Source organism: Siniperca chuatsi, linkage group LG16 (genome assembly GCF_020085105.1).
Source record: "Siniperca chuatsi isolate FFG_IHB_CAS linkage group LG16, ASM2008510v1, whole genome shotgun sequence".
NCBI lineage: Eukaryota > Metazoa > Chordata > Actinopteri > Centrarchiformes > Sinipercidae > Siniperca > Siniperca chuatsi.
Genome location: NC_058057.1, coordinates 18,687,383 through 18,713,274, shown reverse-complemented (window position 1 = coordinate 18,713,274; position 25,892 = coordinate 18,687,383). Strand labels below are relative to the sequence as shown.

General features: G+C 38.2%; 3 protein-coding genes across 3 annotated transcripts; 1 reads left to right on the top strand and 2 right to left on the bottom strand.

Moving 5' to 3' along the window:
• The first annotated feature begins 1,726 nt into the window (after positions 1-1,726).
• rd3 (retinal degeneration 3, GUCY2D regulator) lies at positions 1,727-12,081 on the top strand. Its single transcript, XM_044170008.1, has 3 exons — positions 1,727-2,685; positions 5,102-5,415; positions 10,930-12,081. The coding sequence occupies exons 2-3, from the start codon at positions 5,126-5,128 to the stop codon at positions 11,294-11,296; spliced, it is 657 nt and encodes a 218-aa protein (XP_044025943.1). The 5' UTR covers positions 1,727-2,685; positions 5,102-5,125; the 3' UTR covers positions 11,297-12,081.
• si:ch211-22i13.2 (uncharacterized protein LOC553945 homolog) lies at positions 12,038-16,049 on the bottom strand. Its single transcript, XM_044170009.1, has 7 exons — positions 15,864-16,049; positions 15,454-15,526; positions 14,942-15,097; positions 14,539-14,600; positions 14,341-14,430; positions 13,615-13,704; positions 12,038-13,500 (listed from the first exon to the last, which is right to left on the bottom strand). The coding sequence occupies exons 1-7, from the start codon at positions 15,864-15,866 to the stop codon at positions 13,450-13,452; spliced, it is 525 nt and encodes a 174-aa protein (XP_044025944.1). The 5' UTR covers positions 15,867-16,049; the 3' UTR covers positions 12,038-13,449.
• Positions 16,050-17,000: 951 nt separating this feature from the next.
• rhag (Rh associated glycoprotein) lies at positions 17,001-25,425 on the bottom strand. The gene is made up of 10 exons (XM_044170002.1): positions 25,127-25,425; positions 21,382-21,565; positions 20,978-21,128; positions 20,672-20,819; positions 20,181-20,347; positions 19,944-20,081; positions 19,287-19,408; positions 19,054-19,127; positions 18,836-18,909; positions 17,001-18,578 (listed from the first exon to the last, which is right to left on the bottom strand). Exons 1-10 carry the CDS (start codon positions 25,311-25,313, stop codon positions 18,504-18,506), a joined length of 1,320 nt encoding a protein of 439 aa, XP_044025937.1. The 5' UTR covers positions 25,314-25,425; the 3' UTR covers positions 17,001-18,503.
• Between the last annotated feature and the right edge of the window lie 467 nt (positions 25,426-25,892).

Here is a 25,892-nt window from a genome sequence, read left to right as displayed (position 1 = left end):
AATACCTCTTTCTATTTAGGTATGCAGTATGTTATAAAAGGTAGATCAGGTGTAGCTAATATCTTAATGGTTAATGAATCTTATTTATATGCTCTGCAGCCCCTTTCCAGAAGGTGAAAGGTCAAACTTATAAATGAAGATAAAAAGATATAGCATATTATGTTTGAAGCGTACAGTAGCTAAATGAGGCAAACTGGCTACTTATAAAATGTCCTTATTAATGGATTATTACTGCTCGTGAAAGCAGTAATGAATTCTTTACTGACCATTATTTAAGCCATTTATCACAATTTTTAAATCCTTTTCAAAGTATGCAGTACTTGAAAGTGCAAAGAATCACACATATACGTACAGGCTATTGGAAAAAAGCATCAATGAAACAAGTTTTTTACATTTACACCCTTCAAAGTCTGAAATAAAACTCTGAAATAAAACATTGACAGTTGATAGTTTGTCTATTCATCATCATTTTAATAGTGTTCACCTTTGCTTCATTTATCTTGTTTTTACTGTCTTGTGAAGCACTTTGTAGCACGTTTTGAGAAGTGCTTAATAAAGTTTATTGTTATTATTAGCATTATTATTACAGTATTTCATGTTAACAAAACTGTGTGATAGTATATTTTTGTAGTATATGTATGTATTTTTATATTTGTTAATGTTTTAATGTTTTCCTTTCAAGTAACCCACAACTATATACTGAGTGTAGCTCACTATTGTTGTTGCATTAATAGTTATTGAGATGTACAACTAACTATTGATTTGTGAGTTTTCATTTACCTTTCTCACAAAAGACATTTTGACGTGTCACAGGTGTAAACAGTTAAATTAATGATGGCTGAATTCCATTTAGCTGCTTCAGTGTCCTGGTATTGTGCATGCTGGCTCACGGTCACACTGTCCTGGCTGACTGGGACACTTGAATAGAACAGAGCCATCACTAATATTATTAGTAACACTTGTGCTTTTCTTACTGTGACAAATCAAAATGTCGGCTATGAAAAAGACCTGTTGGAGACTATTTCAATTACTTCCTGTGAGATGGTTATCACCCTGGGCAGCTTTGATGGTATAAACACAATTCACTTAAAATACTTGAAATAGTTTGTTGTTGTTTTTTTTATTCAAGAACACAAAAGATAAATTGAAACTCTTTAGAAAAGAAAGTACATTTACTCAAGTACAAATTTGAGGTACTTGTACTTTAACGTATTCCCATTTTATGCCATATTATACTTCTACTCCACGACATTTCAGAGGCAATGATCGTTCTTTTCACTCCACGACATTTATCTGACAGCTTTAGTTACTAGTTACTTTGCTGACAAAGATTTTACGTACAAAAAACATATGATGAACTTGATAACAATGCATCACGTCATATAAGTTCATCATATGTTTTGAACATAAAATACATTAAACTACCCAACAGAATATAAAATTGTTCAATTAACTACAACAGTAAAATAATAATTACACATGAATCAGTAATAGTAATAATATATAACAGTAAAACACTCACGGGGTAATTTTTCAGCATTATGAGTACTTTTACTTACAAGTACATTTTGCTGATATTACTTATGTACGTGTACTTCATTTTTAATGCAGGACTTTTACTTATAATGGAGTATTTTCACAGTCTGGTACTGCTACTTTTACTCAAGTAAAGAATCTGAATACTTCTTCCACCACTGGAAGAGCTCTGACTAAACAGATTGACCCATCATTTTATTTAGTGATACAATACTGAGGAGGAGGAGGATGTTGGTGTTGTGGTGGAGGTGTGACAGGGATTTCGAGGTTACTGTGAAAATTTGCAGAAGGAAACTGTCTTGAGGTTAGCTGCTCACACCCACACACACAGAATAAACCAACAAACCTTGATATCCACCTACACAGCGACTGCACATTCAATCTGGACTCTTTACCTCTCTGCTTCTCCATCATCTGCACTACATCATCATACAACAACATTTCCTCCTGCAATTAGCACGTTTCCAGGCCTCTTATAATTCATGCATGACTGTTCTGGGCCAGTGAGACTCATTATCCGTGGGAAGTTAATTTACACAGGCTGACCTCTTGCAGATGCTGCACCACGCACCATTTAACTGAGCCATTGTCAGTGCACAGTGAGCCCACACTACGCTAACCCTGTCTTCAAAACAACATCCTTTGATTTATCTCCCTCTCTCCATCTCGCTGCTCAACCCACTGTATCCTCTTTATCTGCCTCTTCATCGCTCTCTAGCTCCCTTTCAGCTGATGGAGCTTATTGTGGACAAATAGGCTTAGGAGCATCACTATGGCAACGGCGAATCATAAAAAGCTACATAAGCACTTCATCAGGGGCCATGATTCAATGGCTCCCGTTGGAGATGGTGCCCACAACCTCCTGCAACAAGTAAAGGCAGGCCAGAGAGGCTCCTGGGAGGAGGAGGAGGAGGAGGAGGGGAGAGAAGAGAGAGAGGTGGAGATAATAGTGGGACTGTGAGAGGACGGGAGAGCAGAGAGAGAGAATCCATTTCTCTTCTCTCTCTGCTTTTCATTCAGCCAGTCTTGTCTCCTCAGCATCCATCAAGCTATCTGATTTCTGAGGACTTTTCTAATTCTGCTTTTCAGTGTTTTTGTTTCTTGTGGAGCCCAAGAAAAACTTAAAAAGAAGAAATAGAAGAAGAAGAGGTAGGAAAAGGATTTTTTTTTTTTTATTAAACTGGTCATTCTCAATTCTGCTGTGGAGTTAAAGCAACAAATTGGACCAAATGATTGTAACCAGTGATGTTCCAACATATGAAAAATGTTGGTCGTAAAACTGAACAGCAGGGATATTCTCGGGAAAAGAAAGAAAGAAACTTCAAGCCAGCCAGAAATGTATTTTTCTCTTGCAGCCAGTTTTCTGTTAAATAAGTCAATTGTGGAGTTCCCAAAAGCTGGTGAACATGAGAGAGAAAAGCGGCTCACCTATCTGCAACAATTTGTCGATCAGCAGCAACTATTTTCAGAATCGCTTAAATCATTTTTCAAGCAAAAATGCCCAAAATCTGATAGTTACAGCCTTACAGGTTCTCAAATGTGAGAATTGCTTTTCTTGGCCATACTTTACAGTAAATTGAATAATTACAGACAAAACAAGACACTTGAAGACATCACCTTGGACTCTTTTTTCATTGTTTTAGCATGTTTTATAGATCAAAAGATGGATTGAGAAAATTATCTGCTGATTAATCAGTAATGAAAATGATCATTTGTTGCAGCCCTACCCTTGTTCATTTATTATTCTACCAATTTATAAAAAGACTGTCTTGGCTGGATGTGTTTGACTCCATTTTGAATGGTTAGTCAGCTCAGAGGGGAACCAGCCCTCTGTTGCTTTGTTGTGAAAGCTTTTACTCTGCACACGTTTATAATCTGACTCACAGCAACAAAAACAGCCCCCCTACAGTGCAGTAGAGTAGTGTAAAGCAGGTACAGCAGCTGTGGTTTGGAGGACAAGCTCAGCATGTGAATAGATTAACCCAAGATTAATAGAGGACAGTTACAAAACTAAATGGACACTCAATAAAAGATGTGTACAACATAAATAAAACGTGTAAAACTGCTAAGAAATACACAGTGTAAGCTTCAGAACACTTTCTGAAGCGCTTTTGAGGAGATCACACCTCCGGCTGCAACTAATGATTTTAAAATCAACTTTCCTATTATTTACCCTATAAATTCATTTGCCCTAAAAAATGTCAGAAAAGTGAAAAATGCCCATCACAGTTTCCTAAAGCTCAAAGATGCTCAATTCTTCAGATTGCTTGTTTTGTCTGATCAGTTCAAAACCCAAAGATATTCAGTTTAGCTGCAACTAACAATTATTTAATCTGGCGCTTATTTAATTTTTTTTATTAAATGATTAATTGAGTGACAAAATGCCCATTGCAACTTCCCAAAGCCCGAGGTGACGTCTTATAATGTCTTGTTTTGTTCGACCAACAGTCCCAAAGCCAAAGGTATTTAACTTACAACGATATATGACAAAGAAAAGCAGCAAATCCTCACATTTGAGAGGCTGGAATTAGACAATCTTTGTAATTTTTTCATAGTTTTTTGCTTGAAAAATGATTGAAATGACAAATCGATTATCAAAATATTTGCATCGACTTATCGTTTCAGCTCTGTACTATCACAAAAGTCACATTTAAGAGGCTGGAACTAGAGAATATTTAGCATTTATACTTGAAAAATTACACGATTATTTTAATATTACAATTATTGCTGATTAATTTTCTGCCCATTGACTAATCAATTAATCATTTCAGTCTTTATGTCCTAAAAAACTTTTACTTTAATGACTCACACTACCTTCATCAGTGGCCTCTTCTGTGGTGTTTTTGTACTTTGTACATCACAAAAAGAAATGCAAACAAAAGACTGACTGAACTGAAATGAATTCAGCATCTGTGAGAGCGGATATAACAGCTGTAGAACAAAAACCCGGAGGATGAGGAGATGGGAGGGATGTTCTTTTTTGGGAATATATCCAGATGTGGAAACAGCATTCAGTGGAACAGACTTCAGAAGATATGGTGTTATAAATGATGCCAAATTACACAAACAGTATCTACATGTTTTAAATAGATAAAAAGTATCAAAGCTAAAAAGGATATATAAGGTCTATACTGCTGCATTTTCAGACAGCCTTGAAAAACACTTCAACTGAACTAGATAATCAATTAAATGTTCAATATAACAGCTTGCTGCAACTCTGTATTGTTTGCTTTGATTTATTGGTCTCACATTTCAAGCTCTGCAAAGTAGAGAGATTCACAGATTTCAATTACTGTATAACCTTTCCGAAATGTCTCATTGTCAGCTCATTACTTTTAATAAAAGCAGCAAATGTAGCATGTAGGCCTTATACCAAATTGGAAAAAACACAAAAACTGAGGCAGCATGGCTTTTATCCTCCAGTGTAAAAATCCACTTTGAAATCAATTAATTTGAGCAAACATTTCAACAGCTTGGCAATAATGCTTTGTGATCTTGTTTAATTTGAGGTCACATCTAATCATTGCAGTGTGATGACTACCTCTGATTGCGTTTGCCTCATCAGGGGGCTGTGCAGAAGGACAGCGCCATGGCCTCCTGGTTCAACTGGAATGAGCCGTATTACCGGAGCCCCCGGCGGGACCCGGCCGACGTGGTCACCCACACCCTGATGCTGGAGTTCAGCTGGCAGCTGAAGGAGGCGGAGAGGCAGCAGAGAGAGAGGGAGAGCGAGTACCGGCGCCTCCAGACCGGGGTGGACTACAGCTGGCTGGCCAGCACGCCTCGCTCCTCCTACAGCATCAGCACCGGGGAGAAGCTCGGCCTGGAGGACCTCTGCTCCAAGGTGCCGCCGCCCTGCTGCGGCCTGGTCATACTCAAGTAAGGAGACACCCAAACTGATCATGGAGCTCGACGAATATTACAGGAACTGAAGCATAAAGTCAGAGGTGGAAAAGTTACCAAGTATATTTACTTTAGGACAATTTGAAGGCACTTGTACTTCACTTGAGTACTACTCCACTACATTTCATTGGGAAATACCTCCTTTTTACTTCACTATGTTTATTTGACAGCTACAGTTACTTACTTTTTAATTTAAGATGTCACAATTCAGATAAAGAAGACTTAAAGAAACAGCCATGCTAACGTTAGCAGCTCTGTGAAGCTTATCTATTTGAACAAGGGTAGTGGCCACTAAATGCTGAGGTCAACATGACTTTCATGACAATCCATCCGATAGTTGTTGAGATATTTCATCCAAGTGATGTACAGACGGCTAAGATTGCCACCCATAGTGCCATGTGCTAGTGTGGCTAAAAACATCTGATAAGCCAATAAAATACAATGCATCAAGATTAAACTAGCGTGTCCCAAACGTTTTGGCTGGTGACCCCTTACAACAAAGTATTGTCTAGTTGGGACCCCATGTCAGGTTTCAGATGTCTTTGAGTCCTGATTTCCTCTCTAAACAGCTCACATAGTTTCATTTAAATAACTGTTTGAAGCACAAATTATCCAATATTTCAAATAAACAAACAATTTGCATATCAGACCGTTGTTTTTTATTCTTAATCATCTCACTACCCCCCAGATTTATCTTATGACCCTTTGGAGAGGCCCGACCCCTAGGTTGAGAACCACTGCACTAAAATATCTGCAGTAACTGTATATAAAGAAGATAAAACCAACTACAACAGTAAAATACTGCTTATACATTGATGCATCAATATAAACAATATAAATAATGTGTAATAAATTAAAATATATCAGTCACAGGGTCCATTTTTCTGCAGAACAAGTACTTTTACACTTTAAGTACATGTTGCTGATATTAGTTTTGTACTAATGTGTACAATTTTAAATGAGGGGCTTTTACTTTTAATAATTTTTACATTGTTGTATTGGTACTTTTACTTACGGAAAGGATCGGAGTTCTTCTTTCATCACTGCATAAAGTACATATTAATAATATTAGTAATAAGCCACAACAGCTCATAGAACAGGTTCATTTCAAGGGAGAATCCACTCTTAAATATATTATTTCTACAATATTTTATTTTTTAGTAAGTCCAGTTTCTAAGCTGTACAGTCAGCAGAGAGACAGATCTGACTGACAATGAGTCATGAAACAACTCAGAGGACACGATGGCATCATCATATTTCACTGAGGGACAGTTTCTCGGATTCAGGGCTGGAAAACTCACTCGAATGTAACATCTCGTCTAAAAATTAATATTCAAACTCAGTCATTAATTCAGTATTAGGGGACAAACTCCAAAAAGTCAGATTTCCAGTCTGATTTCCAATTTAGTGAGACAGTTGCCTGTGAATGTACATGCTGACTTTACTGTCCAAAAATCACTCGAAAAGAAGCGTTTAATTTTATTTTAGGATTAAAAAGTTTTTATTTTTTTATTATTTTTCAAAGCAGATTACAGTTTTAATATTCATGATGCTTAGCACAAATTATTCCTGATGTACAGTATGAGGAAAAATGGTGTGTTGATGTTGGGTACAAACCTAAACTATGAACATATTGTCTCACAAACAAGTGCGGAGTCTTATGAGAAGCAGAGTTTAACCAAGAGTCAGAGATCTCTATTTGCACAGTGATGTTCAGGCTCATTGCCACTAACACAGAGGATTAATGGTTTCCCTGAAGAGAAAAGGCTTTGTTTATTATGTGATTATGGTGATATTAAAAGAATATGTCAACATTTTGGGAAATACTTGCTTTCTTGCCGTTACAAGAGAAGACTGACACCATTATCATGTCTGTCTGTTAAATATCACGTTACAGGTTTGTTGACACTTCTGTAGTTCTTTTCGCCAAGATATTGTAGCTGTCAGACATTTCCTGATATCTCCGACTCAATTTGGAGGCTAACGTTAAATTCGTAACTGTAGCTAATTCACGCTATTTAAATTCTGACTATAAGTCTAGCAGTCGGGGTAACACTCCCACGTTGAAATAAAGGCCCAGTCACACCTGCGTTTAAATCGTCGAATTTTCGTGGCATTGTCAATTCATTTGAATGGAATTGCACCACTTCGTCTCTCTATAGCTCCACCCAACTTCCACCTGACTAGAGGTCTAATTAGCCAGGATGATTAAAAACACCTATGTGTGCCAGTACATGACCTTTAAATTTATTTCTTGACCATGAAAGTACACTCTTAGGAACAATAATCTCTCTTAATGTTATAGTTATGGCCAAAAATAACCATTTAATGGAAGAAATATCAGATCCAGATCACCACCAAAACTTAATAATTGTCCCTTGGCTCAAGTCCAACGTGTCCTTTAAATCGGTTCACATGCTTTCACAACACGTTGCTGACAGACAGACAGACAGACACTACGTGTCGTCCTTTAATCTGCAGCAGAGACGCCCTGAGCTTGTCTGAGCATCTGTTCACAGAAAGCTGCCGAGTTCTCAGGTGTCTTGTTAGAGCGCAAGAGTTTTTGGGAAGCAGTTTGACTGGTGTTAATGTGAGTGAGCAGTGAGGTGCTAAACGCTAAGTGGAAGTCTCACACACACACACACACACACACACACACACACACACACACACACACCAGGGACCAACTGGAGCATGTTTGTGATTTTAATTAGCTGCACAGAGTAGGAGTCCTCAGTTGTCGGTTTGGCTTTGAAATGTAATTAACAGAAACCTTCTCTGAAATGGAGGTACATCTGGGTTTTCACGCATGCCAGCCTGTCCTTTAGATTCTTTATTTTTATTTTATATATATATATATATATATATATATATATATCATCCCATCAACGTCCACACAGTAACTGCTAGTCAACCTGTGGTCCACATAAAATGATAATAAAATTGGATAATAACAAATAAAATAATAAATAAATACTAATAATAGTAATATATAAATTAAAAGAAATGTAAAAACAATAAAGGAGAGGGATTGTATGAAAAATATCAAGGGGGAGGATGAGTTTGAAAAGTTGGAGATGAATTTACTTATAACAGATGTGGTCGAAAGCTCCAGAGTTTTGTTTTTTTTCTTTTGCGTACTACTGTTTCCAAGGTGAAGAATGACCTTTCATGATCAATCAATAACTTAGATCTAGTCATTATCTAGTGTAAATCCTCTACTAAAGGTTAAATGATCTATTAATTTGAGAATGACAGCTGGTGTCATGAATGGTGTTGTTGAATTTTGACAGTGAGGCTACATTTTCATTCACAACTGAGCCATGAATTGAAAATGAATTTTTCCACTTTCATTGATACATTCACATTTTTCACATTTATAGCATTAAAGCCTATTGTTAACAATGACAGTGACGGTTAAATTTAAAAGGTCTAGGTAGATAAACTATAATAAATATGATTCTGGCTGTGAATGTGAGCCAAACAACATAATTTCTCTTCAGAGCCAATGTGTTTGTGTCAAAGTGGAGGCCAATCATCAGTTAACTGGAAGCACTTACTGGGAAACAGGTTTCCAAAGTCTATTTAAAGGCTTGTTAAGGCCTCAGCACCTCTTTAGTAGGAAGAGGAGGAGAATTAATTGGGGTGTTAGCAGGAGTGTGCTGGTCAGGTTGCATTTTAAAACATTTGCCATTATGTGGATTTTTTTTTTGCTCAAAGGCTAGAATAAAACCCTGGTACAAATAAAAATATTGTTTCTAGAGGTTTTTTCTTCAATTCACCTGCATGGGTACATATTCTGATAGAAATTATAAAGGTATATTGATATCCATACATTGACACAGTTGTGGTCTTCATGTTTTTTTGTTCTATCCTTGTCTGTGTTTGTGGCATTATATTACTTAATATTGTTTTATATATTTTATCGTCACATTTTAATTTTATTTCTGTGTTTATGTTTTAGTTTTATACTACTACTTTATCGCCTGTGTGTTAAAGCTGGTTAAGTGTTTTAACAGGGGTTTAGTCTTGCTTCACACAAGGCAACAACTGCAAAACAAGCAAATCATAAAAACAATTTCCGATAGAGTAGTAAGCAAATAAAAACAAATAAAACCAATAACATAAATAAAACCAGCCAAAGGACAATCAGTAAAAATCAAACAAATAAAACCAGAAATAGGCCAAAGAAAATCAAGTAAAATCAGGAAAAGCTCTCCGATAAATGTATGTTTAGGAAGAGATTTAAAAGAGCTGATTCTGACCTGATTTCCTCAGGCAGCTTGTTCCAAAGCTTCGGGGCTCTGACTACGAATGCTCTGTCGCCTCTAGTTTTCAGCCGCGCCACGGAAACAGATAAACAACCTCTGCCCCAGGATCTCAGGCTACGTACTGGCTCGTACACGACTGAGAGGTCAGATATATAGCATGCCATGAAGAGCCTTAAACATTAAGAGCTTAAAATCAATTCTAAAACATACTGGGAGCCAGTGCAAGGAGGCTAAAACAGGCGTGAGTTCTGTACAGCCTGGAGCCTATTAATAGATTTTTGGTTGAGGCAGGTGAAGAGGCTGTTGCAATAGTCCGAGGAGATGAAGGCATGTAAAATGGTCTCTGTGTCAGCTTGTTTTGGTTTTCTGCCCTCCAACTTTAATGTTTTGGTTCACTCTTCCTGCCCTCATCTACCTCATTTCCAGCTGCAGCAGGCAGCTGCTTTCTGTGAAAAAGCTTCAAAAATCCACTGCTACTTGCCTAACACCAAACTACCGACAGACAAAGTCAGCGACTAACTGGTGAACATGATGGAGCATTTAGCCGCGACCGAGAGTAAATATTGGACTCTAAATGAATGATAATGTTCTTTGTGTCTGCTGGATGTGTAAATGAGCAACTGACAACTTAAGTTTGGCATATCAAACATAAAAGGTGATGTCAGTTTTGTCTTTACAGCTTGTTTCCATTGCCCCCAAGTGGCCAAAATAAATCAGAAGCGCTAAAGACTAACTTAACATGAGGCTGAAAAGCAATGTTCCACACTGATGGGTATAGTTGAGTGTGGGTGAAAGTGTGCTTGCACCTGTAACCACATCCAACAGTGATGTCACAGTATCCTAGAGTACACTTGTACATCACCGCAGCAAGGTGAGAAGTTAAACTCTTGGAGGTCAACAAAAACAAGATTTTCAGGGGCTGTTAATTTACTCTTTAACTCCACTAATTTTACACACCAAAGCCTGTTATCAGGTCTTCAGGAGTACTACTGCATATGTGAAAAAAGTTGTATAAAAAGTCTGATAAATGTGGTTCTGCAGCATGAATTTTGCTACTTTAAAAAAAAAAAAATTGTCCGACTGTTATAGAAGTGCAATGTTAAATCGGTGGAGTACTCTTAACTGCTCTTCCAGTAGGGCAGAAAATACTATTAAGCTTACAATCTGTGCAACCACATGGCCATTGCATCATGTTTCATCAGTGTTTTGTTCTGCACAGGTTCAGGGAAGTTATGCAGGCCAATGAGCCCGAGGTGCAGGAGGTGTGCGGCCTGTTTCGCTCCGTCCTCCTGGAGGCTCTGGATCACCTGAAGGAGGAGCAGGAATCTCAGCGGCTCGCCCGCCAGTGGAACAACAAACGTTCCATGAGCATGTCCCTCGTCAACTTCAGGTCCCGGATCAAGATCAACCCATTTGGAAGCACGGTGGGCCTGACCTCCGCTGTGGCAGACGGGGCGGGATTGAGCGACCTCAAAACCGTGTCAGAGGATGTGGAGAAAGGGATGGAAAAGGAGGAAAGGTCGCAGAGGGTGTGGAGCATGCCTGACTTCAGATATAAAGGAACCAACAGCAGTAAGGTTGTCTGATGTGGGGCGTTCACAGGACAGCAATGGTGGGACATTTCAGTGGGACAGACAGACGCTCATCTCGAAGGACCCTCTGCTGCAGTATGTCCACTTTGCACCAGGCGAGGCAGGATAAATCCCATAATCCTCCTCCTACTCTTTTCAGTATGAGACCAATCAGCATTTGATCTATTTACTGATTTACTTTTACACCTGAAAGGGCAATGTCAGGTTTCTCAGATATTCTGTAACTTGACAGCACCTTTGGACTTGAAACATTTTCAACCTTGAGTGAGATTATCGCCTCTAACAGTGATGCATTTTATATTTTGTAGACATTGACTTCTAAGCATTGAGGGCTATTTACTGTAGGCTGGTAGGGATATTTAAAAAATTTAAAGGTGTTCTTGAGCAAATTATATTGGCGTTGTCACGTCAAACAACACAAAATGGCTGCAGCGGTGAATGATCTTTAATGACAGAATGTTTTGCATGAGATTTATGTAGAAATGTTACTCATTTAGTCTTGAGACAAACTATCGGTAATAGTCAATGCTCACATTAACGTCATTCAGAGGGTGAGTCATCATGGTCTTTCTCTACAGACTGCTCTTTGTTGTCTCCCGACAACACACAAGGACTCAGCACAATAATTCATTATCCAAGGTCAGCAAACTGAAAGCTTTCCTTCTGTTCTTCATTTGCAAGAAGGCGTCAAGAAAAGAAAGACACAAAGAAATGACCACTTAATGTTACCAGACCTTTCTGAGTGAAACATTTCAAAGTAAAATCTTTCCAGCAGTTTATTGCCGTTTCTTTTCTGTTTGTTACACAGCAAAATTCAACAGTACACAACAGGTTTACTCCATCATCCATATAAAGCTTTAAACTGGATTGATACAGGGGGACGAACAGTGATTGTATTTTATATTTCAATTTAATAAAATGACTGATGTTGAAACAATATTCATGAAAGATTTTGGGGGAATGAATGTTATGAATAAGACATACGGTTATCATCATATGACGAGTCGATTCTCATATTATTTTAAACAAAATGTACACATTAAAAACTATGATATCAGTACGCACTGATAACACTGTGGTTCCCATGGCCAACATTTACTGTGGAAACGTGACAGTCAGGCATCTACAAAAAAAAAAAAAAAAAAAAAGTATGGGCAGTCCTAAATGTAGTAAGGTTGACATGAATGATTGACACAGCCAGCAGGTAAAAACATATCTACCTGTTTACAGGTGTTGGGGAGTACTACTGCATATGTGAAAGAAGTTGTATACAGGTGTTTGTTACTCCAGGGGGAGCTGCGTGAAATCTGATAAATTGCCTCAAGTGATGTCACTTAAGTCAGTGTTGGTTGGGGCTGATGACTACAAGTTTGAAAATGAAAAAAATCGCGGGGGTGTGGAGTTAGAAAGATGTGAGCTTACCAGACCTCTGTAGCTCGCTCCTCATCTCTGCTTGAGGCTAGCGGCTCGAGGCTACATTAGCCGCTACTAGCATAACACACCCGAATCTCTGGCCAAACTGTCAGCAGTCGAGTTGCATTATGGGTAATGTAGGCTGCCTGGTTTTGACAAGGAAGAAGAATGCATGGAATCAAAAAAGACGATATCTCTGGTTCTGCTGCATCGATTTAAATACTTTTTTTAAACTGTCCATTGTGGTCCAACAATGTTATAGGAATAAAATGCTCAATCGGTCAAGGACTCTTTGTAAGGGGCGGCCATGTTCAAACCACAAGCAAAGTTGAGAAGCTGATCGCTGGCAGTTCGCCCACATTCAATGCTCTGACTGATGCTGTCTAATTACCTTCATCTGATCTAGTTGGCCACAGATATGTTGAAAGACACTGCTCAACATAAACACTTCTCATATCACAAAAGCTCTCAGCCTAAGCTGAAGAACTGGCCACCTGGGCAGTACCATGGTGAAAATGTAGCTAGTGGTCTGAACGCATCTCACTTCACTGCATGAGATACAGCTCCTTCACTCCATTCAGCTCAGTGTTGCCGCTGTGTTGATGCAAGTTGTATTCATCATCTCGTTCTCAGAAAACCCTTCATTTTTGTTCTCCTGGAAAGCTGAGTTGTTGTTTCCTGAGTTCTGCTGATGTGTCCGAGCCCGAGCACCACTACTAGCGTCCGCAATGGCATCACAGGGTAGAGTTCAAGAACTCAAGAAGTTCTGCTCGATTTTTATCCCGCTATAACAAAAAAAGGGAAAAAAAGGCACATGCGAGCCAAGGCAAATAACAATCCATTCACAAACTCTAAAGACACACTTGGTTGCTTACCTGACAGCAAAAAGGTGACATTACCTGTTTGTCTTTCTTTGACTTCTTTACTTTCATCTTTATCTTCTTCCCTGAAATCATACTGTACTTGCCCTTTTTCCTCTCCTTCAAGTACTAAAAGAAAAACAAATGTAACTTTAAAGGGGTCTAAAATACAAAAAAATTAAGTTGACTAAAAAAATTACATAATTAGGTTGTGACTACAAGTGTAACTTCCAAGGAACAATATGGATAAATGTGGAACAGAAGGATTACTAGGATCTAAAAGTGTCTTGCTTGTGTGCAACACAAGAAACGATGAACTGTAATATGTATATTACACTAGCAAATGTTGTAAAATTATCAACATGGTAAAATCAAGATGACCGAAGCTTTAAGGGGCGCTTGCCCACTCGTTCATTCCCACTTTTAAGAAGAGTTAGAGGAGCACGATGAAGAGCAACATATTTAGCAGAGCAACACGCCAAACTTCGATCGAGAGTAGACAGTGATGCTGATAATGGATATACCTCTACCCTTACTGCTGCTAGTGCTAGTTATCATTGTAGACCTGCATGTTTCATGTGACAGGAAGGGCTGGCTGGAAATCTGTGATCACATTTTAGAGGATGGAATATGTTTATATGCTGCTTAGTGGAATTCAGTGAATGGAAGTCAATTAGAAAATGGTGACACTTAACAGCAAAAGGTTTCTGGTCACATAGGTAAGAAAAGGAGTTTTTGTCTAATGGGACCTTAATGGGCAGTTACCTTGGAGATCTGTACAGGTCCTGAGTTTTCTTCTGCTCCTTTTGCTTTCTTGTCTTTTTTACGTTTATGTCGCTTCTCTTTCTTCCCTTTCTGCTCCAGGATACACAATAAGTTGGACTTAGTTTTCAGTGAGTGACTTATAAAATATTTCAGTCACTTCACATTTATAAATACATGAGACAAAATGCACAAGATTACTTTTTTGTGTTGTTTCTCCTTTTTCCTTTTCTTAGACTGCTTTCTGGATTTACTGCGGGAGTCTAAAAACAACATAAACAACACATTGAATCAATTTATAGATATTGATACTGTTATGATGAAAAAAATATGTGGATTTACAAAGCACTTTGTGGAAAAAATGCATAAAAAGCATCTGAAATTAATACAATTCAGCACTGATGAAAATCTATATTAAAAAAACCATTTTAGAAGAAATTTAACTGACCACAAAAAGGTTTAGCAGCTAGAGATTCACAGATGTATCCAGACTTTAAACTGACTTTTGAATGAGGCGGAGGACACCTGTCAATTGCCTATGCTTCCTAGAGGAGCAAAGGGTTTAAGTCAAAGTAAGTCATTCAGACTTTAAAGACACACTTACCGCTACTGCTAGAGCTACTCCCACTGCGGCTGGATGAGTGTGATGAACCTGATGAAGAAGAGGACGACGAGGATGACGAAGATGAGGACGATGAACTGGAAGAGGACGATGAGGAAGATCTACTACGGCTGCGTTTCCGCTTCCGTTTTTCTCGTCCTGAATAAATAGAAGACAAAGATATACAAAGATAGACCTTCTTCTTGTAATTGCACAGAAAGTGACACTTCTTATCACCAGCCACCAGAAACACTGTAACTTAACTTTCTACTTACTGTTGTTTTGGTAAGCAACAACTCAACTATTTAGAAATTCTACTCTAAACCCAACCGACTATAATCAAAATTAAAATAGTCATAATGGCTGGAGACTTTGGGGATGAACTACCCACAGTGACCTGATGCACTGATGATATTATTGAGTTCTTTACGATGACATTAGTTGTAGCCCAAGTAACAACTATTCTCCCTTTGGCCAGGTTAGAGAGAGATATTGGTGAGGTTCATGTGTCTTGCCTCTGCTACTTGATCTCCTCCTTTCATCTGTTCTGGAGCTGGTGCTGGACACTCTGGACTCCGCTTTCGTTGACTAGAAACAAAGACACATACTTATGCCAAATGTATTTGTGTGTGACAGGAGACAATTTTTCATTGAAATCTAATGTGCGCTCCGGGAAGAAGGCGTTAGCTAATAAACTTACACACAAGTTCCACCTAACCGTTTAAACCATATATCCCAATTCCTACAACCGTGGCTTTGTTAAGAAACTTCTGATTAAAGACTCAGAAAATATTGACGCTTACGATGATTGTCCTTTATCTGGTGTTTAACGTTACCGGGAATACATTTACGAAGCTAAAGCTAAAATGCGCTATAAGCTGTTAAATAAACTAATCGCTAGTGAAATAAGAGGTTCTGTACTCACCATGGCGACAGCAGAATACAGTTAATATATCAGATATATATATATATACTGACACTACAAGCGCTGAAAAAGGGGTAATATATATATTTATTGGCAGTTATGTCTCGTAATTTGGCATTAGCCAGCGCTCTTCGGAGACATTTTGTATCCCATGATGCACCGCTGCCACGAAACAGGCCGACAGCTAACACAGCGCCCCCACTGGTGACTGAGAGTCATAACACCTATCTGTGTAAGGTGCTTCTGTAGGCGCGACCACTATATTTTATATCAACAGGTAAGTTAAGGCTGTAAACCAAAAGATGCTAAATACATTTAATTTCTGCAGAGGACTTTTAATCTTTAGCTGCCTGCAAGTAACCACAAACTTGGGAATAAGTTGAATACCTGCCATGTTTCCTCACTTTCTAGAGTATTAAGGATTAACGGCACAGTTGCCAGTGTATTAGTTTCAAGCTAAAATTAAAGCAGTCAAATACAGCAGTTCTGCGATAAATCCTACCTTCGTAAAAATTATGATGTTCAGGATTTGTTAAAACTGCTTTAGAGAGATGTTGATTCAACTTCATGATAATTGTGGAGGTGTGTTTCTAATGTTCACACTTATTTATATAAAGGGGGTGGGTTAGCATGCTAATCATGTTCACAAGTATGTTTACCATGGCCACCATCTTAGTTTAGTGTGTTAACATGCTACATTTGCTAATTACTAGAGCCTGACCGAAACTAGGTATTTGAGGTTTATATTTTACTGTTTGGAAATCTCATAATGATATGTTGACCAATATTTTTTTAAACATAAACACATTACATTAGAAACAAACATTTTTGGTAAAGATCCCTTAAATTTGTAGTATTTTGACCAAATTTAATGCCAATCCATCCAAAAGTTCTTGAGATTCAAGAAACCACAAATGTCAACCTGCCCTGTCGCTAGATCAAAAGTCAAGGAATCACTAGTCATTAGCATAAATATCAATTAATGTAATGCAAGTATTCATCATTTACTTCTGACTTAATTGTGCCAAGTTACAGTCAAATGTAAGATAGCCATAAGATATGGCTTCCTTACAATATTTCTGCAAATATCTGAACTCACTGCAAGATTACTACCACAAAAACACACATAAACACTGGTATTATACAAAAACATATTTATTATGACAGTATTAGTATATTATACAAATAAGCGCACATGCCCACTGTATAAAAATACAAAATCATGATGTGTTTCAGTGTTCTGGGCATCATAAATCATTTGACAAACCAAAATATCATTGATTAACACTACTGTGTGTAGTCAGTTTAATCTAGCCCTGCAGACCTATGTTTTATTGTTAAACATAAAAAAAAGAAATGGCTGCTCTCTAATGCCACAATATACACAGGAGGTTTGTTGCAGGTGTGATGGTTCAAAACTCAGAATGAAAAAGAATCCAACAGCAACTCACCTATAGAAAAAACAGGTACAAAACAGTCCAACTAATGCATATAATGGGACAGTGAAAATAGTAAAATAAAGTTAGTTTATTGTCACATTTGCATATAAATGCCACACCTTTCTTATTTATCAGTGTGTAAGTTCCTGTTGAATTCTTTTAAAGATATCTGAAAAGTATTCAGTACCAGTTGCTCTTTTTTAACATTGCAGGGCCTTGATAAAACTGACCATGTCAATCCATGCTAAACTGTATGTACATGTAAGAATACATTGGATGTAAATAGAAAACAGACAAAAAAATAACTTCAGTTGCCCAGTGACAGCCAATCCAATGCTAAATGCACATCATTGCATTAAAGAAATTGTACAGCTGCCCTTAGATAGATAGAAAATGATTGTAAGCAGTGGAAGATAAGCAACACAAAGGTTCATTAATTACAGCATTTCATGCGACTATCCCTGCCCATGTCAGAGCCTCACTGCTGGTTTCACACAGTCTGACTCTGACTCCTTGCAGAAGGACTGGGCTCCAGTGAGGTGACATGAAGCAGCAGATCAGAGCAGGTTTAACTCCTCTCTTTGACCTGAGCCTCAGCAGAAATACATATGCCAGGTGTATGGAAATATAAAAGAATGTATGAAGAAAAATACATATACTATACTAATATCTTAAAACATGCTTTTATGCTTTTTATATTATAAAAATGAAATAAAGAAAAGGCTTATGGAAGTAGTTGTGTATCTGCAGTGAACCTATGATGTGACTCACTTCTATAGTGGCTCATGATTGTTGGAAATTATTGATCACAATTTTCAGTGTAAAAAAAATCCCTGAAGGTCGCTGCTCTCCTTTCAAATTCTTAAGAAGCTTTTTTCTTAGTGTAAATGGGATTTACCAAATCTTTATGTTAACAATTATTAGAATAAAATTACTCATGTATATTTTGGAGTCTCTATTGTTTAAACCTTTCACTGCCCTTCCTAATTACAAATTTATGTATTATGATGAAATCTTTGCTCACAAAAGATTTATAAATTGACTTAACCCCCCCCCCCCGTTTTTGTGTTGATGAGTCGAGTAAATCGTCTATCGTTTATCACATTAATATAACTGACAAATTGATATCTGCGGACATGGTGTAGCTGATTAATAATTCTTTACTTGTTAATTTCTAGCTCAGTGGTCGGTGGGCTGATATTTAAACCTCTGCTTTGTTCTTTGAGTGATCGGTGTGAGCCAAGCTCTCCTCATTCTCCTCCTCCTCCTCAGGAACCTGGAAAACATGCAATCCAAATGATTTGTCTGTAGCATATTTGAAAGAGACCTAAATAAGACATGTGTATCAACACTGGGTGGAGTTTACCAGCAGATAAAATCTTGAATATAACGATGCGTTGAACCACATCCATCTATTATGATCCCAAAACCATGCAAGTGATGCAGTCCAAAAAATATTGGGCTACTGCATCACTTGCAATGCTCGAGAGTCAGAAGCTAGTGATAATATTTATGAGGAATGGGATTTCTTACCTCCCAGTAAATAGAGTCATCGAAGCAGTTCTGGTCTGGAGGCTGTCCCCAGATCGGCAACTTCATTATTAAACCTTGAAGAAGAAAATGAATTGTTTGATCAACCAGATGTTGCCCTTTTGCTATATCATGAGAACCCTAGCCTTTCCGTTGAGTGACAAACTCTGTGCTCAGGATCACGTGTCACATTTAGAGTCTAATTTTTCATCTCCACCCACCTGTAACAGCACCTCCTACCAAAGCAAACCCGAGGGATGAAGCCAAGGCAGCAGCTTGCATGGCAGCATCACCTCTGAAGAGGAGGAGGAGAAAAGACAGGAATGTAAGAGCTGACATGTAACTGAAGCATAAAATTACTTCAAAGCTACAATACAGTTGTGTGTGTGTGTGTGTGTGTGTGTATATTATTATATGCATATTTAAAATTTGTGGTGAGTAAAATGGCCCTTACCCCGTTTTTTTCCCCAAAGCCACAGCCACAATACCAGCCAACCCGCCCAGGATGCCAGGCATGCCGTGCAGATTGTGGACACCGCAGGTATCTTGGATGCCCAATTTGGATGCCAAGACGGGCTACAGAGGGAAAAAAAAGGCCTCTTGTTGCAAAGGAGTGTCTTTTTAAAAGGTGAAACATGCATTTTGATTTAAAAACAAATGGACATGAGCCTTCATATCACCAAAATATGTAGGATTCCATCTATATATTGCTTTTTTTTAGTTAAGTATCAAGTGTTTTGCAACTAATGATTATTTTCACTATCAATCTGCCAATTATTTTCTGGATTAATCATTTGATCTTAAAAATGTCAGCAAATTGTAGAGAAATGCCCATCAGAGCATCACAGAGCCCAAGGTGACGTTTTCAAATGTCTCATTTTGTCCGACCAACAGTCCAAAGTTACTCAATTTATTATCATAGAAGAGTAAGAAAACCAGAAAATATTCACATTTGAGAAGCTGAAAACAGGGATTTTTTAAAATTTTTGCTTAAAAATTACTTAAACAATTAATGTATTATTAAAGTTGTTGCAGATATTCTGGAAACGGAAAAAACTGATTAATTGACTAATTGTTTACAGCATAAATTTTGCTTTGACTTTCAACTCACAGATAAGTACTTGAAGCCCAGGGTAGAGATTATGCCAGCCACTAATCCAATCAGCATTGCCCCAAATGGCCCGATGTTCATGTCAGCACATGTTCCCACGGCAACGCCACCGGCCAAGGTGGCATTCTGAATGTGCACCTGTAGTATACGAAGATGTAAAAACAAGTATATATCTGAATTCATTTTTTAAATTGTTAAAATAGTGTTATTGTGGATATTAAAGGAAAGTTATCTGACCATGTCCAGTTTTCCTTTGTGCTCCACGAGGCTGGAGATGGCGTAGGCAGAGAGCACACAGGCAGCCAGGGAGAGGTAGGTGTTGATCACTGCTGTGAGCTGAGTGAAGCCCGGGTCAGCGATGGCCGAGTTAAAACTGGGCCAGAACATCCACAGGAAGACGGTTCCTGTAGAAGAGGGTGATAAAGAAACATTTGTATCAGTTAATCTTGAAAATCTTATTCATATCAAATCACAATGAAAGTTTGATTATTATAGATTAAAGTATTCATATTAATTTTGCTGAACAGAATTGATGCACAGTTGAGGTCAATATTGCGTAATCACTTTTCATGCTGCATGGTTATTTGTGTCCACTAGGTGGCACAAGTCATACATGTGGAGGAGGCCAGTGATGAACCAGTGAGGGAAAATTACAGCCAAATAAAACATTACTGCTGTAAACAAATGACTAATATATTACATTGGTTTAAAGTGTAATTGGCTCTTACCAATCATAGCAAACAGATCAGAGTGATAAACAGATCCGTCATTCTCATGTCCATTTCTTAAACCTGGTCGGTAAAGTACTCGAGCCACTACCAGACCAAAGTAGGCTCCATAAGCATGGATGATCATGGATGCTCCAACATCATTAGCCTGTGAAAGAAAAGAAAAAAACAGTACAGTCATGCCAATCCATGTTTACACACAAAATAAATTTTACACATTGAATGTTCCTGGTCATAATGAAGGAATTAATGTCGTGTTTTGCTCATGTAGTTCATCAACACATGCGTCTGTCATTGTGTACTTACTCTGAGGACTTTGGCCACCAGATGTTCATTGATGGAGAAGATGGTGATCTCCAGTATGGTCATGATGAGGAGCTGCACGGGGCTGGTTTTACCCAGAACGGCTCCGAAGGAGATCAGGACCGTAGCTGTGCTGAAGTCTGCGTTGATTATTCTGCAGGACAGGGAAGAAAACAAGTCTTTAGAAAAACAGAAATTATAGGATAATGAGGAGAAGAGGTGGAACACATAAATCCCTGGTCAGCCTTCATCATCTACCGAACCTAAAGTGATCTGTCAGAGCTACTCAGCAGCCAACAGTTCATGGGTTTATTGGGCAGCTACAAAGTTGGTGATGCATAAATAACTGCATACATTTTAATTTGGGAGTTACTGAAAACCAAAACGTGCAGAAAAGACATTCGTACTTTAAGATGTTGACTTTGATCTTGCCATCATCCAGATGCCAGATGCCCTGCATGAGGAGGCCCCACTGCAGACCGAAGGCAGCCAAGAGTAAGTTGACGCCCACGCTGCTGAATCCGTATCTCTTCAGGAAGGTCATCAGGAACCCGAAGCCGATGAAGATCATGACGTGGACATCCTGAAACACTGGAGACAGGAGAAGGGAGGTCAGTTCTGCTGCTGATTCGTTGACAGGGCCCTGCTTTGTTGTGAGAGTCCCACTTTAGCCTTAGCTAAATGTGGACATGAAATTGAATCAGATGAAACACTTTTATGAAACGTTGCCTTCAATTAGAAATCAGCCATTTGCTGCTACTTTGCTGTTCACAGTAGTGTTCTTTTGACTTTGTAGTTTAAATGATTTATTGAGCAGTTCCTGGACTTCACAGGAGTCATGTCCTTCGACAGGGGCTGTATTGTCAGCCGTGACCTGTTAGCTGGAAAAGCAATTCAATCACACTATGAATAGGATTCTGGGAAAATGCTCCTGCTGTTGAGTTTGTGGCCTTGCACTGTTTCTATTAAGTGCATATGATCTTAATAAGTTTAAACTTATAAACTCTCAGGGGGAGGGGACGTTTAGCACACCCTTATCTATTAGTCTCGCTTGATAGTCGGACAGAGACAGCAGTTTGAAATTTGTTTGGATCATATCCCATATTTCATTCTTGTTTCCCAAAAGCCTTTAAGCTTGATATGGTGAGCCCCTCATGTGGAAAATACATCAAGGTGGAGTTGTGCGCAGGCTGAGAAACAATGTGCTTCATTTCCTCTGTCTCTAATGAACATGAACGTAGCCACTTTTGTTTAGACAGGACACACTTACTTTTGTCTTTGAAAAGGCAGACATTTACTGCTGCTCTGCACTCTTAAAGAAAGCGTGCAGACAGAGCCAAGCTAGCTGTTTCCCCCTGTTTCCAGTCTTTGTGCTAAGCTACGCTAACCAGCTGCTGGCTGTAGCTTTATATTTACCGTATAAACAAGAGCATGGTATTGATATTCTCATCTAACTCTCTGCAAGGAACTGACTAAGCATATTTTTGTCTGTTTGTTTGTTTATTTGTGGCCCTTATTGAGAAACATAGGCATTAGTGCCTTCAAGCTTTTAAAGACAATGAGCTACCATACACTTCACAAATTATGTTTCCACCCATGTCTTAACTCCACTTATCTAAAAAGATAATGAATATTACATACTTAAAGTATATATGAGAAAAACAAGTGCAGTTGACTACTTCAGGCTACATTTTCATATAACATAGAAAATAATGCAAGCACTGGTTTAAAATGTAGCTGCTTTAGAATGATAGACCAATGAGGGAAATTAAATTAATTATTTTCACAAACAATATTTACATATAGTGTGTCAGCACATTTTAACATGTCCTGGTATAAAGTGACATATGAAAACAGCAACAGAATCCGAACATGCTACAATTTAAATACTGTAAAATGTTTTATTTATCTATATATGCTCATAAAACAGTATATTTAAACAGATGTTATAGGCTTTAATCATTAAGCAATCTGCTAAAAACTGAGCTGCTCAAGTCTACTCAGTAGAGTATCATCAGTCTGTATTCAGGGTTGATTAAAGTCATATCTCATCTTGTCAACCTATGTTCTCCACTGCTTGGTAAAACAGTAATACACTAATTTAATTTACAAACAGTTACGTGTATATCATCCTTTTGAAATGGCATTCTTCACTCATTTCGTGTTTAGTTGTGGTAAATGTTGTGGCTGTTAGTGTCAAACCACCTGTGAAGAGTCTGAATGATTTAACAAGAAAACAATAGTTAAATTTGTGTTGATGGTCAGCTTGAAAAATCCTGATCCTATCGGCAACAGCAAGTCGAGGTGTAAATATCTGATTTGGCTCACATCTATGGAGCTGTTTTTGAAGGAAACCTGTTTCCCCCTTAACCTGTGCTTTGACGCCCCTCCTATTCACAACTGGGTGACTCAGACTTGCTTTCCTTGTAGTAGGGGCTTCAGTAGATTGAGGATGGGAAGGAGGTAAAGCTGGAAAGCAGCCACAGTGACTGGCATCAAGCCCAGATGTTAGGTAACGCTTGTTAATCTTCTGAAGAATTGGGTGAGCCAAGAGAGAGGGAATCCCCTCAGGACCTACTGTAGTGCAGACTAGACGGGTAATGCAACCAGAGCAAAAAATTAATTATTATTTAATTTTTTAAATACTGGAGCAACACATTTTTTCGCCTTTTGATGTTTTCATTCTGCAAATCAACTCCTCATTAAGATAAAATGAAACTTAATTAGAAACTTGTGCAGTGTTTCGTCATACCATGCAACCAGAATTTGTTTTAGTCATTTACATTGTTTTAAAAATGAACTGGTTTGCTCCACGATGATAAAGCTGTGATAGCTTTCATTCACACCAGTCCACATTTCTCTGCTTATTTGTCTTCCTTTGAAACCTATAATTACAGATGTCTCGTATGCATTGGATAGTGGATCTCTCTGCACGAAACCACAAGCCTTCATGAATTTATCAATTTGCATTTTAAACGGTCATGGCTTTAGCTTATTCAGCATAATTAAAAACTACTTTAATGACCCTGTTGTGCTAAAAGCAAATCTGATCAAGGCATTTGCAAATATGTCTCTTAACATCTCATAATGGCAATTTTGGATTGTTTGCACATTGTTGGTAAATCTCTCTTTTTGTGAGAAAACCATATCAGACACACATTATTATTCAAAGCAGAGTATTGTTATGTCTTTAAATATGTCTGGAGAAGATCTTTACATTTTAACTGTTGCCCAGTGTGATTAAAAAGTAAAGAAGAAACAAAAATAATGATAGGAATTCTGATAGAAATAATGATAGAAGACTATATTGCTAGACAATGTTTATGGCAAAAACATCCCATATGAAGTAGAAGATATGCTCAGCCTTAATGCTGACCATTGAGCTAATCTCTATGGGCCACACCTGCCCCACCCAGTCATGAGCAGACATTCATACCGCGTTTTTTTTTTTGTCTTAATGCAGATAAAGATGCAAAGAAACCCATCAACTGTATATAAAACGCACTATGTTCACTAAGTACCATAGTTTAAAATGCTTGAAAATTATGCTTTTAAATGCTCCACAAACAGCATTTTTCTGCTCCATCTACCATCTGTCTTTGTTCTTTGTTATCTCTGTGTTTGATTTTAATTTAAAGCACATGTGACCTCCACTGTAGGAGACCTGACACTTTTCCCTGCAGGATCCTCTTGACTCCTCAGCTGCATGTGTATGAATATACTTTGTGATGAGTGAGAATGCGACCCCATGACTCCGCTTATTGCATTCAGCAGACCTGCTCTGGAAACAGCCTCCAAATTCTTCTATTTCTGTTTGAAAGTAATTGGAAAATTAAACCCTTATAACAGAATTCACATTATTCCAATGAAGGAAGACAGTTTCAGTTAACTCAACACTTCAAAGTTTTATTCCTTTAAATAAAGGAAGAAGAGACAAAGCAGAACAACTTGCACAGTTATCTTACTTTGCAGGACCTTGCCTCTGTTAGGTGTCACAAAGCTTTGCTGGATATTTGAACTCTATTTTAAGGGTGAATTTTCACAAATTAACAAGAATGTTAACCTCAAAGCTGCAACAAAAGCAATGTGTTTGAACCATTAGAAAAAAAGCTGATAATCCATCAAGCATCGAGCAGCCCCAGGTAGACTTACTGGGGTAGAGATCCATTGGTTGCTCTTCAAGGTGAGTCTCATTGGAGTGTTTGTTGTGCTCGTCGTGCCCATGATGTTTCCCATCATCATAGACCACAAAAACTGCAAACAGGATGATGGTGATAATCTCCAAAGCCAAGGCCACAATGGGGAACTTCAACCTCATGTTGGTGGCGTACGCAGGCATCCTGAGACCAACTCTGGTTATCTCTCACAGTCTGACACACACACACAGACACACACTGTTTGTCTATTCCTCCCTATCTGTCTTTTTTAGGGCTTGTGCTGTGTGAAGGGAGGGAAGAAAGTGGTGTCTGGTTTTAAACTGATGCAGGTTTTGTGGTGACCAATGACAGGGCAGAAGACTGGGGCCTGGGTGGTGAACACCCCCCTCATGCACTTTGCTCACTGGGATGGGTTTCCTCTCTGGACGTCAGAGGGGACAAAGCAAAACACAAACGTAATGACACTGAGAAATGACTGCTCTTTCCCACTCATTTTTCACTGTCAAAGCTGTTGTTTGTTGACTTGTTGAATTATTTAAAAAAATTAAAACAGCAATGTCTCTATAAAGAGATATTTAGTATTTAGAACTGTAGTTTGCTCAAGAAAATATACAGTAGCTTTCATACAATTGCAGTTTTTTTTTTGAGATTCCTCTTTTATCCGCTCTACTGAACGCTGTTCCTCTTTCTTAGTGCACATGACTTTAGCAATGTTCCCTTGATATATCCTTGATATCCCCAGTGTTTTGACTGATGCACCT

Bases quoted from the DNA above. Each gene is read 5' to 3' on its own strand.
- rd3 (XM_044170008.1), top strand. From the start codon at position 5,126: ATGGCCTCCTGGTTCAACTGGAATGAGCCGTATTACCGGAGCCCCCGG. The intron at 5,416-10,929 runs GTAAGGAGACAC...TGTTCTGCACAG, and splicing joins TGCGGCCTGGTCATACTCAA to GTTCAGGGAAGTTATGCAGG.
- si:ch211-22i13.2 (XM_044170009.1), bottom strand. The intron at 15,098-15,453 runs GCAAGACACATG...CTATTTATTCAG, and splicing joins GAGGAGATCAAGTAGCAGAG to GACGAGAAAAACGGAAGCGG. The intron at 14,431-14,538 runs GTAATCTTGTGC...ATCCTGGAGCAG, and splicing joins AGGAGAAACAACACAAAAAA to AAAGGGAAGAAAGAGAAGCG.
- rhag (XM_044170002.1), bottom strand. From the start codon at position 25,313: ATGCCTGCGTACGCCACCAACATGAGGTTGAAGTTCCCCATTGTGGCC. The intron at 21,129-21,381 runs GTACGAATGTCT...CCTGTCCTGCAG, and splicing joins ATCAAAGTCAACATCTTAAA to AATAATCAACGCAGACTTCA. The intron at 18,910-19,053 runs GTGGGTGGAGAT...TTCTTCTTCAAG, and splicing joins GGTAGGAGGTGCTGTTACAG to GTTTAATAATGAAGTTGCCG.